This window comes from Mus musculus, chromosome 18 (genome assembly GCF_000001635.26).
Source record: "Mus musculus strain C57BL/6J chromosome 18, GRCm38.p6 C57BL/6J".
In the NCBI taxonomy this organism is placed as follows: Eukaryota; Metazoa; Chordata; class Mammalia; order Rodentia; family Muridae; genus Mus; species Mus musculus.
In genome coordinates, this window is record NC_000084.6 from 43,762,824 (window position 1) to 43,776,680 (window position 13,857).

The window sequence follows — 13,857 nt, forward strand, 5'->3', positions numbered from 1 at the left end:
ATGAGCATCTACAACGAGAAGAAGGGCACTAAGGATGTAAGAACAAACACACAGGAAAGAGATTGAGAAGACTCAGAATAGATTAAGTTCTATAATTATTCTTGCCAACAGATAAGGAGATGACTATCAGTGTAATTAAAGTTTGCTATCTGGTATAGGAACATGACATGGCATTGGGCCTAGGAACTCACAGGAGCAGTAAGAGACTGGGGGAGGTGGAGGAGAGAGAGAGAGAGAGAGAGAGAGAGAGAGAGAGAGAGAGAGAGAGATTTTAAAATCAAACAGCCCACAATAACCCTAATAAGAGGTTTACTGTGACAAAAGAAAGGACACAAAGCTTAGGGGAGGTGAATTCAAGGGGTTAACATAGCCACACAATGTACTGATATATGTGTTAAAATGTCTGAGAAACAGAAATAGTACACAGCAGAGAAAGCAGCATTGACTGCACAGCAGTAATCAGTAGTCTTTTCATTCAGTTGATCAGGTAGCTGAAATTAATGACAGTGCAACAGTCAAATGGTTATAGAATTTAGTAACAGATGATTTATGTAATAATTCTAATTTGGCATACATACTCCTTTGCATAATTTATCAGATCTTTAAAGCAATACCATACCTTCAGATGGAGTTAAGACTGAACTCAAATATTAAGGGACTGACAGCACACTGTCTTCTTGGAGTTTTTGCATTTTTTTAAGTGTTGGAAATTGTAAAGTATGATCAATGGGTTGTGAGGTCATTTCAGAAACCACCTGGAGTCTGTTCTCTATTTCTCCCATTGAAGATTTCCTTGTACCCTTCCTTGAATTCAATGCTCAGCTAATGCCCCCAGTGAACTCCAGTAAATGTTGTTTATAAATGTGGTCATTCTGGTGTCCCATGGCTGAGCCCTGGGTTCCAGAAGGGCAGCCTTGGAAATAGATTGGTTCTTAGAATGTTGACTGATAGAGACAATGATATAGATGACACAGACACAGACATAGTGGATAATAGATAAACACATGCTCATTTTCCCCTGGATTACTAGAGGACATTAGGAAAGGTAACAGAAATCTGGTGACCTTGTCTTCATCAATATGTGAATATTGATCCATCGGTAAGTTCTAGAGAAACGTGGCGGTTCCAGTCAGCTAAATCTTAGAAGTTCAACAAGTAATACAATTCTCCAAACGTTAAATAAACACAAAACAAAGTATAGGAAAGCATTCCTCTCAAACCCAACAGAAAGCCTTCACATCTGCTTTAGTGTTCTTCCAGGGGGAAATCCTTTGCCGTCTGTCATCATTTCTATGCTAGGGCTTGGGAAAGAACTACTTGAGACTACTTCTGTGAACAGCTTTGTTTCTCACGAGAATGTGATGAAAAGTGGAAAACCCTTCAGAATGTTTAGTTAGGAAGATTGCCCTGCATGCTCTTCTTTGCTGGGGTAAGTCAACAGGCAGTGGTTGAAATTCAGGTCTTCAGTGCATATATTAGTACCTCTGAGGAAAAGCAGCCATCAGGTGACAGCGAGCAGAACTATTGACACCGTGATTTTGTTGGGCTTTCTGACTGCATTCCAAAGTCCCGGAAAACATCACAGGCACCAGCTATGAAGCTGGTATCTATCTTTCTGCTGGTGACCATTGGTATTTGTGGTTATTCTGGTAAGTCACTATCTGGTGCATTGATAGCTCTCTCCTTTCCTGTTTCTATTGTGACACAACTAATCCTAGCATACCAGCAATAGAGTACTGTAAAAGGAGTGTCAGAGTCACAGAAAATTAGAACTGCTGGAAGAAAGTGGAGCTCCTCCATCAATCAAGCTATAACACTACTCCCAATGCACAGTAAATTAGGTGGGTTGATTGAATCGCCTGAAGTAGGTACATTCATCGGCTATAAAGACTGTTGCAAGTAAGCTTATAGTAGGATGAGCTTTCTATAGAAACTGCTGTACTACAATCTCCAGTGGGGTGCACAGGCAGCATTCAGTGGCTGTACTGGGGCGTGAAGTACTTAATTTTCAAATAAGGCACAGAACCTGGCTCCTTAGAAGGCTGAGAGAGTCCTTTGAGAGGGAGTCTCTGTAACTATCAGGATGAGATGTTTGGATCCTTGAGAAAAATCCTTGATCGTATCCATTGCTCTTCAAGGGTAAAGGGTATGATGAATGTTATCCAGAAAGATAGAGAACTCACAGAAACATTTAAGGTGAACATTATGAAGATTAACCATGAGATTTTAAGTGCTACCTGTACTCAGAATTCTGACTGAAGATGGTTGCTTTTACTAGATTCTCTTTGTTGAGAAATTTGCCAGATTTGAATATTTCATTGTCCCTTAGTGTGTAAGGAAAGTTTTTTTTTTCAGACAAAGATGACAGCAGAAAGGAGCACAGATTAAAATTACTAGCAGTCTGTGAAGAGAAAGTTTGAAGGGAAAATAAGTGACAGAAGATGAAGACAGAGCAAGCCACAGGCTCCAGTTTCATAATTTGAATCAGGAATCAGAAAACAAACAGGTTTTCAGAGAAACAATGAACCTCAGAAAAATCTTAGCTACTAAGAAACAATTTATTAGGTGAATAGTCACATGCACATATATATTTAAATATTTGCACAGGTTTTCATAAAACTATATTACACATATTTTTCTATTCTGCTTATCTTTTATGCTTATCTTTCTCTCCTTTTTAGCAGAATTTTTTAAAAAAACCTTATTTTAAGTTGTAATTATTAACTTGTCAACTGTATAAATTGATAGGCTTTGCTGTGATATATGCTTACATTCATACATGCTGAACTAACCATGTACAGCTTTTCTTCTTTTTACACCTCTCTTTTATAAGTACCTTGTTGAGCCTCTCTACACCTCTTCTGATTTATTCCTTTTTTTTGTCCCTCATCCTCCCTGACCCCTTGTGACCACTTTTCCTTAAGTCAAAGATATAAAGTGAAATTTCCCCCTGCAAAACATTGATAACTCCCTACTATCCTCGGGGAAAAGTTCTGTAATTATGGGTATGGCATTGAAGGCTTTCAAATAACTTATTTGACTGATTTTTTTCTGCATTGCCCAATTATCTAGTTATTAGCCACACCCACTGAAATTCTGCATTCTGGCCCCACTCTCTAGACAAATAGGTAGCCATTCTATATACATTCACGTTCATTTTAACGTCACAAGGATTTTCTGATCTTATATCAAATTGCATTCACTCCTCTTCTTAACCCAGAACTGTTCCTATTCTAACTGGTGACAATTATGGTGTGGCACTGAACTGAATTGATTTCATTCACTCTAATTTAGTTCATTCAGGCTTGGTCTTGACTGGCGAAGCTTTATGGCAAGTCTCCTTAGGCTGAAGGCTATCACTGTGGACAAACTATATACAAAATACTCTCTCATTCAATGCCTCTTTAGTACCTACTGAATGAATTTTCAGTACTTTCCCTTACTATATGACATAATTATTTCTGAACATCAGGCATAGCAGCAAACACAAACTCCTTACTCTTATGGATCTTCTATTCTAGGGAAAGGGTGAAACTGGTAAAAATAACACATATATAATATAGTAGATAACAATATGAAAAAACAATGAGAGAAGAGCAACGCAAGATGCTGTTTAAATGCAGTGGCTGCTACAGCCTTCTGTAAGGGATAATCTTTAAAACAAAACCAGACCACAGGAGGAAAGAAGGGCTATAGCTAACTGGAGAAAGTTCTAGGGAGATGGACTGCCATATGCCATGCCCCCAAACCATAAAATGGATGGGAAATCCAAAGGAGCACATGTAGATTGGAGATGTTGATGAATCGAGAGGGATGGGATGGAGTCTTAGACAGAGATGGGTGTACCATGTTTCACTCTTTGATCCCCTTTGCTCTGCAGCCACTGCCCTTCTCATCAACCGTCTCCCTGTTGTTGACAAATTACCTGTACCTTTGGACGACATTATTCCCTCATTTGATCCCTTGAAGATGCTTCTGAAAACCCTGGGCATTTCTGTAGAACATCTGGTGACAGGACTGAAGAAGTGTGTGGACGAGCTGGGACCAGAGGCTTCCGAGGCCGTGAAGAAGCTTCTGGTAATTATAATTTGTTCTTATTTCCCTGGGAGAAGCCTTTGCTACGTGAACAACCTCCCATCATTTGTAAGTGTATTATTTCTTCCCATGATATGTGCATATCCCAGGGACTCCAAAAAGCAAACATTTGCATTTATAGAAAGAGTGTTTGAACAGTCTAAGCTGTGATTTTATATCATTGCATAGCTTTGGGATCCTAGATAAGACACACCGAGTCTTTCCTTCAACATCAGCAAAATGTCAAGTAGGAGATTAAGAGTAAATAGTTTTGAAACATACTAATGACAGGCAAGAAGGCTTATCATGTTTATCTTTGTTTCTATTTTCTAGGAGGCTCTTTCACACCTGGTATAAAATCTTCATAAAGAGATTTAAGGAAGGAGTATGAAAAGAAGGATTTGCTCACTCTGGCTGGCTGGATCTCTCATTCTATCATTTGTAAACTGAATGTCCCAGAGTTTAAGGAGTCTAGAAAAGTATGAATAAAGCAATGAAAAGATTTGTGACTCAGCCTGTGTTCATTCTAGAATATTGCTGCAGACAGACCTCAGTCGGGTCCTTGATCTGCAGGAAAACTCAGGGTTCCAGTTACAGGTGGGCAGGAGTCGGCAAGAAAAGGATGACAAACCGACATGGACACAAGGGAGTGTGGTATCTGGATGTAATTTTGTCAAAGTTAGCATCAGTTTTATATAATACAGAAAGCAAAGAAGTAGGGTATCACAGCAGGCAAGGTACATTGAAGTTACCTGACACAAAAACCAAGGAATGCCTTCAAGGGATTGGCAGGAACCAGGCAATGTTTACAGTTGAGAATAAGAACAGCCCTACCTAGAGTCTGCTAATGACAGGGGCCAGGAGGGGATTTCACAACCTAGTCACAATTTATGCTATTCCTTTGAACCTTGAGAAAGCTTGCACCAGGGAATTCTGCTCTAGCAGACCTTCTCATGAATAATGCAGCACTGTAGTTCCTCCTTAAACCACAACCCTCCTGTTTCCTAGGCCATGGTAACTTCTTACATATGGGAGTAACTTGGCTGCTCTTTTAAGTATCTGTAGGGAATCTCCATTTGTCAGAAGAACTCACCAACTTTCTTCTAATATACAATGTAGTCTGCCATACCTGACTGTAATGAAGATTCTACATATACATTGCTAAGCTTGCCCTGAGATTTCTAACTCTTTTTCCAGTAAAATGCTGGAAGAAAGCATGCAAGACCCTCCACACTATCACAGGGACAAATCTGGGGCATTCTTGCTATGGGAATGCCAAGGTTCCAGGATACTAAGTTTCCATGAACTTTTGCCTGGGGACTGCTTCCAGATTTTTAGGCCTGTCATGCGGGTCACTACTGGAGTGGATGTAGCAGAATATAACTAGACAGTTTTTCTCCTGTGTCACACTCTGTGGAGACTATTATTGGACATATAGTCTAGCATACGAAGTAGGATGCACTCACTCTGTAAGCCAATTTTGTCCATTACCTATCATACTTCATGTACTTGTGTTTCCAGATTCCTCATCTTATTCTTCCATTAAAAATGAAAAAAATGGAAGTAACCTTCAACAATACAAAGACAATGTTAATATCATTGCAACCCCAAAATAGCAAGATAGTTAAGATAACAAAACACAGGTTGGAATTGGACCCCTGGGGCTCTCAGAGACTCAAACACCAACAAAAAATATATGTGGACTGGTCCAGGATTCCTGCCTGGCCATAGGACGCAGCCTCCCCAGGCTCCATATCCTCAATGCTGTGAGTCACAGCAGGACACCCCATTAATTCTGGGGTGCCACCCTTATCTCAGGTCTCTGTCTCTTCCTGGAGATAACCCCTACCTCCCCCTACCCCTATTGGTTGCATGTTTCCGTTCATTCTCATAGCCAGTCAACCATCCCTTTGCCCCTCCCCACACTGGACTCCCCTACTCCCCCCACTTGAGCACCTCTTCCGACCAGATCCGTCCCTCCATCTGCCTTTCACTACCATTCCATTCCCCCTTCCAAGTGGAGCTCAAGCATCCTTCCCTGTGCTTTCCTTCCTAGCCAGCCTCCTTGGGTGTGTGGAGTATAGCACTCTGTATTTTATGGCTAATATCCACTTAAAACTGAATACATTTCAGGTGTACATGTTCTTTTTGGGGCTGGGTTACCTCACTCAGGATGATATCCTCAAGATCCATCCATTTGCCTGCAAAATTCATGTCTTTGTTTTTCACAGCTGAATACTATTCCATTGTGCAGATGTAACACATTTTGTTTATCCATTCTTCAACTGAGGGACAACTAGATCATTTCCAGCTTCGTTATTATGAATAAAGCTGCTATAAATATAGTTGAGCAAGTGTCCCTGTAATATTCTGTGGCATATTTTGGGTATATGCCTAGGAGTGGTATGGCTGGGTCTTGAGGTAGAACTATCACCAGTTTTCTGAGAAACTGCCAAACTGATTTCCAAAGTGGTTTTATAAGTTTCCACTTCCACCAGCAATGAAGGAGTGTTCCTCATGCTGCACATCCTCGCCACCATGTATATCAATGGAGTTTTTTATCTTAGTTTTTGATTGGTGTAAGGTGGAATCTCAGGGTTGTTTTGTTTTACATTTCCCTGATGACTAGGGATGTTGAACATTCCTTTAAGTGTTTCTCAGCCATTTGAGATTCCTCTGTTGAGAATTCTCTGTTTAGCTCTGTGCTTCCCCCCTTTTTAAAATTGGGTTATTTAAGTTGTTGGTGTTTAACTTTATGAGTTCTTCATAAATATTTGATATTAGCCCTCTGTCAGTTGTAGGGTTGGTGAAAATCCTTTCCTAATCTGTAGGCTACCGTTTTGTCTTATTGACAGTGTCCTTTGCCTTACAGAAGTTTTGCAGTTTCATGAAGTCCCATTTACCAGTTGTTGATCTTAGAGCGTGAATTGGTGTTCTGTCAGGAAGTTGGTTCCTTTACCCATGATTTCAAGGGTATTTCCCACTTTCTCCTCTATGAAATTTATTGTATAAGGCTTTATGTTGAGGCCCTTCATCCACTTGGACATTTTTTTGTGCAGTGTGATAACTATGCATCTATTTTCATTCTTCTACATGCAAACTTTCAATTAGACCAGCATCATTTGTTGAAGACAAATGTTCTGTTGTATGGTTTTGGCTTCTTTATCAAAAATTAAGTGTTCATAGGTGTGTGGATTTATTCCTGGGTCTTTGATTCAATTCCATTGATCAACATGTCTGTTTCTTTACCAATACCAGGCAGTTTTGATCACTACTGCTTTGTAGTACAGCTTGAAGTCAGGGATGGTGATTTCTCTAGAAATTTTTTTATTGTTGAGAATTGTTTTGCTTATTGTGGGTTTATTATTTTACTTATGAAGTTGAGAATTACTGTTTCAAGGGCTATAAAAAATTGTTGGAATTTATATGGGGTTGCACTAAATCTGTAGATTGCTTTTGGTAAGATGGCCATTTTCACTATATTAACCCGACCTATCTGTTAGCATGGTAGCTCTTTTCATCTTTTGAGGTTTTCTTCAATTTTTATCTTCAGGAACTTGTTCTTGTTATACAGATCTTTCACCTGCTTGATTTGAGTTAAACCAAGATATTTTATATTAGTCATGGCTATTGTAAGGGGTATTGTTTCCCTAATTTTTTGTCAGTCCATTTATCATTTATATAAAGGATGGCTACTGATTTATTTGAGTTATGTTTGTATCGTGCCACTATCTTGAAATCGTTTATCATCTATAAGAGTTCTCTGATAAAATTTTTGGGGTTGCTTATATATACTATCATATCTGCAAATGGCAATACTTCTTTTTCAATTTCTATCCCCTTGATCTCCCTTAGTTGTCTTATTGCTCTGTCTAGGACTTCAAGTACTATATTGAATAGATAGAGAGGGGGTGGGCAGCTTTGTCTGGCCCCTGATTTTAGTGTTATTGCTTTATGTTTCTCTCCATTTAGCCTGATGTTGTCTATTAGCTTGTTGTATATTGCTTTGATTATGTTTAGGTATATGCCTTGTGTTCTTGAACTCTCTAATATATTTTAATGTGAAGGGTTGTTGAATATTCCCAAAGGCTTTTTCAGCATCTAATGAGATGATTAGTCAGTCATCAATGGGAGGAGAGGCCCTTGGTCCTGTGAAGGTTCTATGCCTCAATAAAGGGGAATGCCAGGACCAGGAAGCAAAAGTGGGTAGGTTGGGGAGCAGATGGAGGGGAAAGGGGATAGGGAATTTTTGGAAAGGAAACTAGGAAAGGAGATAACATTTGAAATGTATATAAAGAAAATATCTAATAAAAATATTAAAAATTAGATGATTGTGTGATTTTTTTCTTCCAGTTTGTTTATGTGGTGGATTACGTTGATGAATTTTTGTATAGTGAACCATCACTGCATCCCTGGAATGTAACCTACTTGATCATGGTGGATGATGTTTTTGATATGTTCCTTGTTTTAGTTTGCAAGTATTTTATTGAGTATTTTTGTATCAATATTCATAAGTGAAATTGGTCTGAAATTCTTTCTTTGTTACGACTGTTTCTATTTCTTTAGGAGTTATAGGGATCTTTAAATAGTTTACCTCATCTTGATTTAAATTTTGTAAGTGGTACCTGTCTAAAAATTGGTTCATTTCCTTGAGATTTTTCAATTTTTTGGAATATAGGCTTTTGAAGTAAGACCTGATGATTCTTTGAATTTCTTCAGTGTCTGTTGTTATGTCTCCCTTTTCATTTCTGACTTTGTTTATTTGTATACTGTCTCTCTGTCTTCTGCTTAGTTTGGCTAAGGGTTAGTCTATCTTGCTGGTTTTCTCAAAGGACCAGCTCTTGGTTTCATTGATTCTTTATATTGTTTTCTTGTTTCTAATTGATTGATTTCAGCCCTGATGCTGATTATTTTCGGCTTTCTACTCCTCTTTGGTGTGCTTGCTTTTCTTCTTCTTCTAGAGCTTTCAGGTGTACTTTTTAAGTTGCTGCTATAAGCACTTTTTAATTTCTTTATGGAAGGACTTAGAGCTATGAACTTTTTTTAAGCCTGTCAATTACATAGATATAGATATTCCTTAGTTTAAGATACTTATGTCAACGTTCATTCTTTGCAGTGCCCGTACCCAGGAGTGTAACTCAACCAAGTGTAAACTTATCTACTGAGTAGCTAAAAACTATAATTATTGGTTATTTGTTGCTTTATGTATGTATTTTATTCTATAACTGGTCATTAAATATTGATTTCAGTATTTTTAATTGATATTAAACATACAGTGACAAGTGAAACCAACATGGCCCACTCATCTTACAGAGGCCAGATTAGCCAAATAATGCTCTAGAAAGCAGTCAATGGAGTGAATATCCTCATAATGCAGAGAACTTGGCTTCTTCAAAGAAATGAGGTATATTTGTGTGTCTACAGCTGTTTGAGCAGATATAGGGAACACAAACTTGGGCTGTACAGTTAGAAGAGTAGAAGCCAAGTGTTGAGTGTCAGAATCATGGCCACTTCTTACTCTAACAACCCAGGAAATCTTTGAAGAGTTTTGTTTCTGGTGTCCTCTATCTCCCTGAATGACATCACCATACATACTGAGACATTAGTCAGCCGCCTACTATTCTTTATCAATACTTCAATCTCTCTGACAGATACTATCTGACTCATGGCCATATCTGTGTAGAGTCAGCTCCTAGTTTCATTTATTCTTCCACATCACTCCTCTGCAATGACACTAGTTTGCCTTGGTCTGTCTACCTCTTACCTCTAAGTGCTCCTGAACCAGGCTTTCAATTTCATCTGGCCTCTACATCAAGCAAGTGGAGTTTCAAAATGTAAGCCAGTGTTTGCATTGATAATTTTAGTGATCAAACATTTTTATTTAGATTTGGGAAGCATGTTTTTAGGATAACTTGTGATATCCTATAAAATTACTTTTCTCCTTGACTTCCTTGATTTTTGTTCACAACTTGTTACTTTGGCTTTCTTCTGTGGATAAACATAGCACTATTAGAACTATCACTCCCTCAACTTTAAGTGCCCCTTTTTCTGCCTTTCTCTCTCTCTCTTTTTGAGATTTTGTCACATTTAACCATTTTGCCATGTTGTTTCTTTTTCTCTGCACACATAAACACAAGTATTACTTCTTTAAAAACCTCCATGATCACTTGTACTGGCAAGATCCAATTGTAATAGGTTATAAGAGAAGCAATGTTTTTCCTTTCTGAACACTTTTTTTCTAGACAGAATTAGGCATTCATGAATGATTGATTATAATTTGTCTCTCACTTTGGAGAAGCTCAAAGAAAGGAGAGCATAGCATCTGCCAGTGTCCATGAAGCCTGATAAGCCCATGGGATTTCTGAATGCATGAGTAACATGATAAAGCCCTTTGAATGACTCACACTTTAGATAGTCTCCCAAACAATTTATTTGAAGAAATTATAGATGAATTTTTCTCAATTTTGTTTCTAATGATTTATCTTTAGGTTAATACATGTTCTACCCATGTTCCCAAGCAAATTGTATTGACAATAGGAAAAGCCAGATATATGGTTGCCTTCTCACTTTATCTGAATGTGGAGGTGGGTCATCTCGTTGGGATTGCCCAAGTTAGCCCAGGAACCATATAAGCCAACTATCCCAAGATGCTGTCAAGTGTTATGAATGAACACTTAATGCCTGAAATAGAATTGCATATATTTACTTTAAAATCAACCTTTGGACTCTAGAAAGTTCACGTCAATCTATTGTGAAAGCAAATGGGTTACCAATGGCAAGAGAAAATTTTGTGTACAATGAACATGTTCAGTATCTTATTAGATGACAGTTTTGTGGGTACACATTTACCAAAAGTCCTCAAATACATACTTAAACTTCTGTGAGTATAATGCATTAGTTATGATTCAATAAATGTATAAACTTTCTTATACACAATGAAATTCAGATCTACTCTTCCTTTTAACAGTAGTGTCAATTCTAATCAATAATGTAATTGCTTAACCTTTGAAAATGGGTACTTTACCCAGGAAACACCACCAATGTCCCTCACATACATAAGGGCCAGTCAAAGTCACATTGGAAATGGTGCTGTAATAAAATCTGAGACTTTTAAGGTAGTAGATGTAGACCCTTCATTAATACATATGTGTGGCGACTGGAAGATGCTAGTTACAAACAGGCATTCTGATTAAGAGCCGGTCCTCAGTAAGTTGCCCACAGTTACCTTGTTTGGAATTGCCACTCCTATTTTTTCCTTTGCTTTTTGTCAGTTGCTGCCTTTCAGAAGTCCTCCCACATCTCACCACAGAGCACAAGAGATGCTGTTCCATATCTCACATTGACAGGACCATCCTCATGGTTATGCATTTTGTATGTGATGTTACTAATTGATTAGACACTCAGTCATTGAGTGAAGACTCTAAGCCACATGAAAGCAACATTGGGCTTGATGTCATGTTCACTTTGACCTCATAATGCATTCCCCTTAAGTAAACTTCCCATCATTTCCATTTGCTCCTTAATATTTCCTTAAGAAATATTTACTGTTCCTCCATTGGAGGCCCTGTGTTCCATCCAATAGCTTACTGTGAGCATCCACTTCTGTGTTTGCCAGGCACCGGCATAGCTTCACAAGAGACAGCTATATCAGGGTCCTTTCAGCAAAATCTTGCTGGCACATGCAATGGTGTCTGTGTTTGGAGGAGATAGAGAAAGTACCCAAGGAGCTAAAGGGGTCTGCAACCCTATAGGTGAAACAACAATATGAACTAACAAGTACCCCCAGAGCTCGTGTCTCTAGCTGAATATGTAGCAGAAGATGGCCTAGTCGGCCATCATTGGGAGGAGAGGGCCCTTGGTCTTGCAAACTTTATATGCCTCAGTACAGGGGAACGCCAGGGCCAAGAAGTGGGAGTGGGTGGATAGGGGAGTGGAGGGGAGAGGGTATGGGGGACTTTTGGGATAGCATTTGAAATGTAAAATAAGAAAATACCTAATAAAAAGAAATATTTACTGAAGAACTAGAATCTGCATTTGCTGCTCACAACTGGGCAAGGAACTTTTAACAAAAGAGTTATGGTTCCTGTCTCATGGAATTAAATTTCTATTTTAAAAAATATTTTAAATATTTATTCTATTTATTTAAAATAAAATTTGGGTGGTGTTGGTGCACGCCTTTAATCCAAGCACTTGAAAGGCAAAAGCAGGAATGTCTCTTGTGAGTCTGAGGCCAGCCTGATGTACAGAGTGAGTTTAAGGGCAGCCAGGACTACACAGAGAAACCCTAGCTAGGAAGACAAACAACAAAGAGGTAAAAAAATATTTCTTTAATTTTTTCAGGTTATATTAGATTTACACCATTTCCCCTTCCCTTTCCTGTATCAAAACTATCTTATATGCATATTTTGCTTTTTTGTAGATTCATGGCCTCTTTTCTCATTAACTGTTATAGGCATGTATGTATGTGTATATACATGAGTGTTTATAAATGTGTAAATACAACATTCTAACGATTAAATGAAATAAATCAAGTCTAAAGATCATGGTAAGAGATGGACTTGATGGAATGGAATGGAATGAGACATCCCAATTGACATGGGAAATACTGTCCAGCAGATGTGATTTTAAACACTAGAACCTATGATGAGCCTTTTGAGAAGCTAATCTTGGAGAAATACTTTAATGAAATGAAGGCAAAGCTACATGTTGCTACTGTATGGCAATATGTTAAATAAGGGTAAAGGACTTTTAAGGGTGAAAAAGAACATTCTAGAAAGGCTTGAAGGTTCCTTCCATGTGCCTGGAGAGAAGGAGCAAAGGGCTGAGATAATGGAGAAGGGATGACAAATGGGCAGCTCTGGCAGGATTAACCCCTGTGAGACAACTGAAACATAAGCTTTTCCCAGAAAAATAAGGTGGAGATGGTGGAAGGAATTGATACAATTTGAATTCTATTTAAATAGAAGCTTTCCTTCCACCCAGCACGTCCATGAAGGGCATAATGCTGACTCCACAAGCTGTGGAGTTAAGACAGGAACTTGTGAGGTCAGAGTAACAGTGCTGCAAACCATGTCCACAGGATGCCGCGGATGCTATATTTACACTCACATCTGCCTGTATGGTGGTCACCCAGTTTCTCTCCCTGTCTTTTGCTATCCTGTACTTGATCCCTGCTGAACATGGGGAGTCTCACTATCTCTCTTCAATCACACAGTGGTTATGAAGTTTCAGTGAGACCACAAGTTCATAAAAGGAAAAAAAAAAGAGCACTATTCACATGAATAAAAACTTTGTTTTTCAAAATAAATGTATTTGCTGCCTGGATATATGGATCTTGCTGAGAGTTGGGGAAAGATAACAGCAGAGGTTGAGAAGAGAAAATGTTTTGTATAAAGTTGAGAATTACTGGAGTTCTTGAAGCGCAACTATGTAGCATCTCTCCAAATCTATTGTTGACATTGTACCCTGTTCCTATTCCATCCTGAAAGAATCAATTCAAATGGATGGCAGAAGTATGATGTTTACTACATTGACTTGTAGTAAAATCTCTACACATGCACAGATTTGTTAATTAAAGTCGAAAAGAGGCTAAGGATACGCCATAGTGGTTAAGAGTGTTTGGTGTGCAACTTGAGTTAGGACTCAGCACCCAAGTAACAAGCTATATACTATATAAGCATTATGTGCTTGCCCAGACCTGTAATCCCAGCATTATGGAGTGTGGAGACAACAGGCTTCCTTGGACTGCCAACCAGTCAACACCCTCAAATTCCTTATTCAAGA

The 13,857-nt window shown here is 38.6% G+C and overlaps 1 protein-coding gene across 2 annotated transcripts; it reads left to right on the forward strand.

Annotated features, from left to right (window-relative positions):
- The first annotated feature begins 1,477 nt into the window (after positions 1-1,477).
- On the forward strand, positions 1,478-4,576 carry Scgb3a2 (secretoglobin, family 3A, member 2). 2 transcript variants are annotated; one of them, NM_001289643.1, is made up of 3 exons: positions 1,478-1,649; positions 3,881-4,143; positions 4,408-4,576. In NM_001289643.1, exons 1-3 carry the CDS (start codon positions 1,595-1,597, stop codon positions 4,429-4,431), a joined length of 342 nt encoding a protein of 113 aa, NP_001276572.1. In that variant the 5' UTR covers positions 1,478-1,594; the 3' UTR covers positions 4,432-4,576. The 2 variants fall into 2 exon arrangements, with proteins under 2 accessions (NP_001276572.1, NP_001276573.1); NM_001289644.1 differs by having other exon boundaries at positions 3,881-4,077.
- Positions 4,577-13,857: the final 9,281 nt, after the last annotated feature.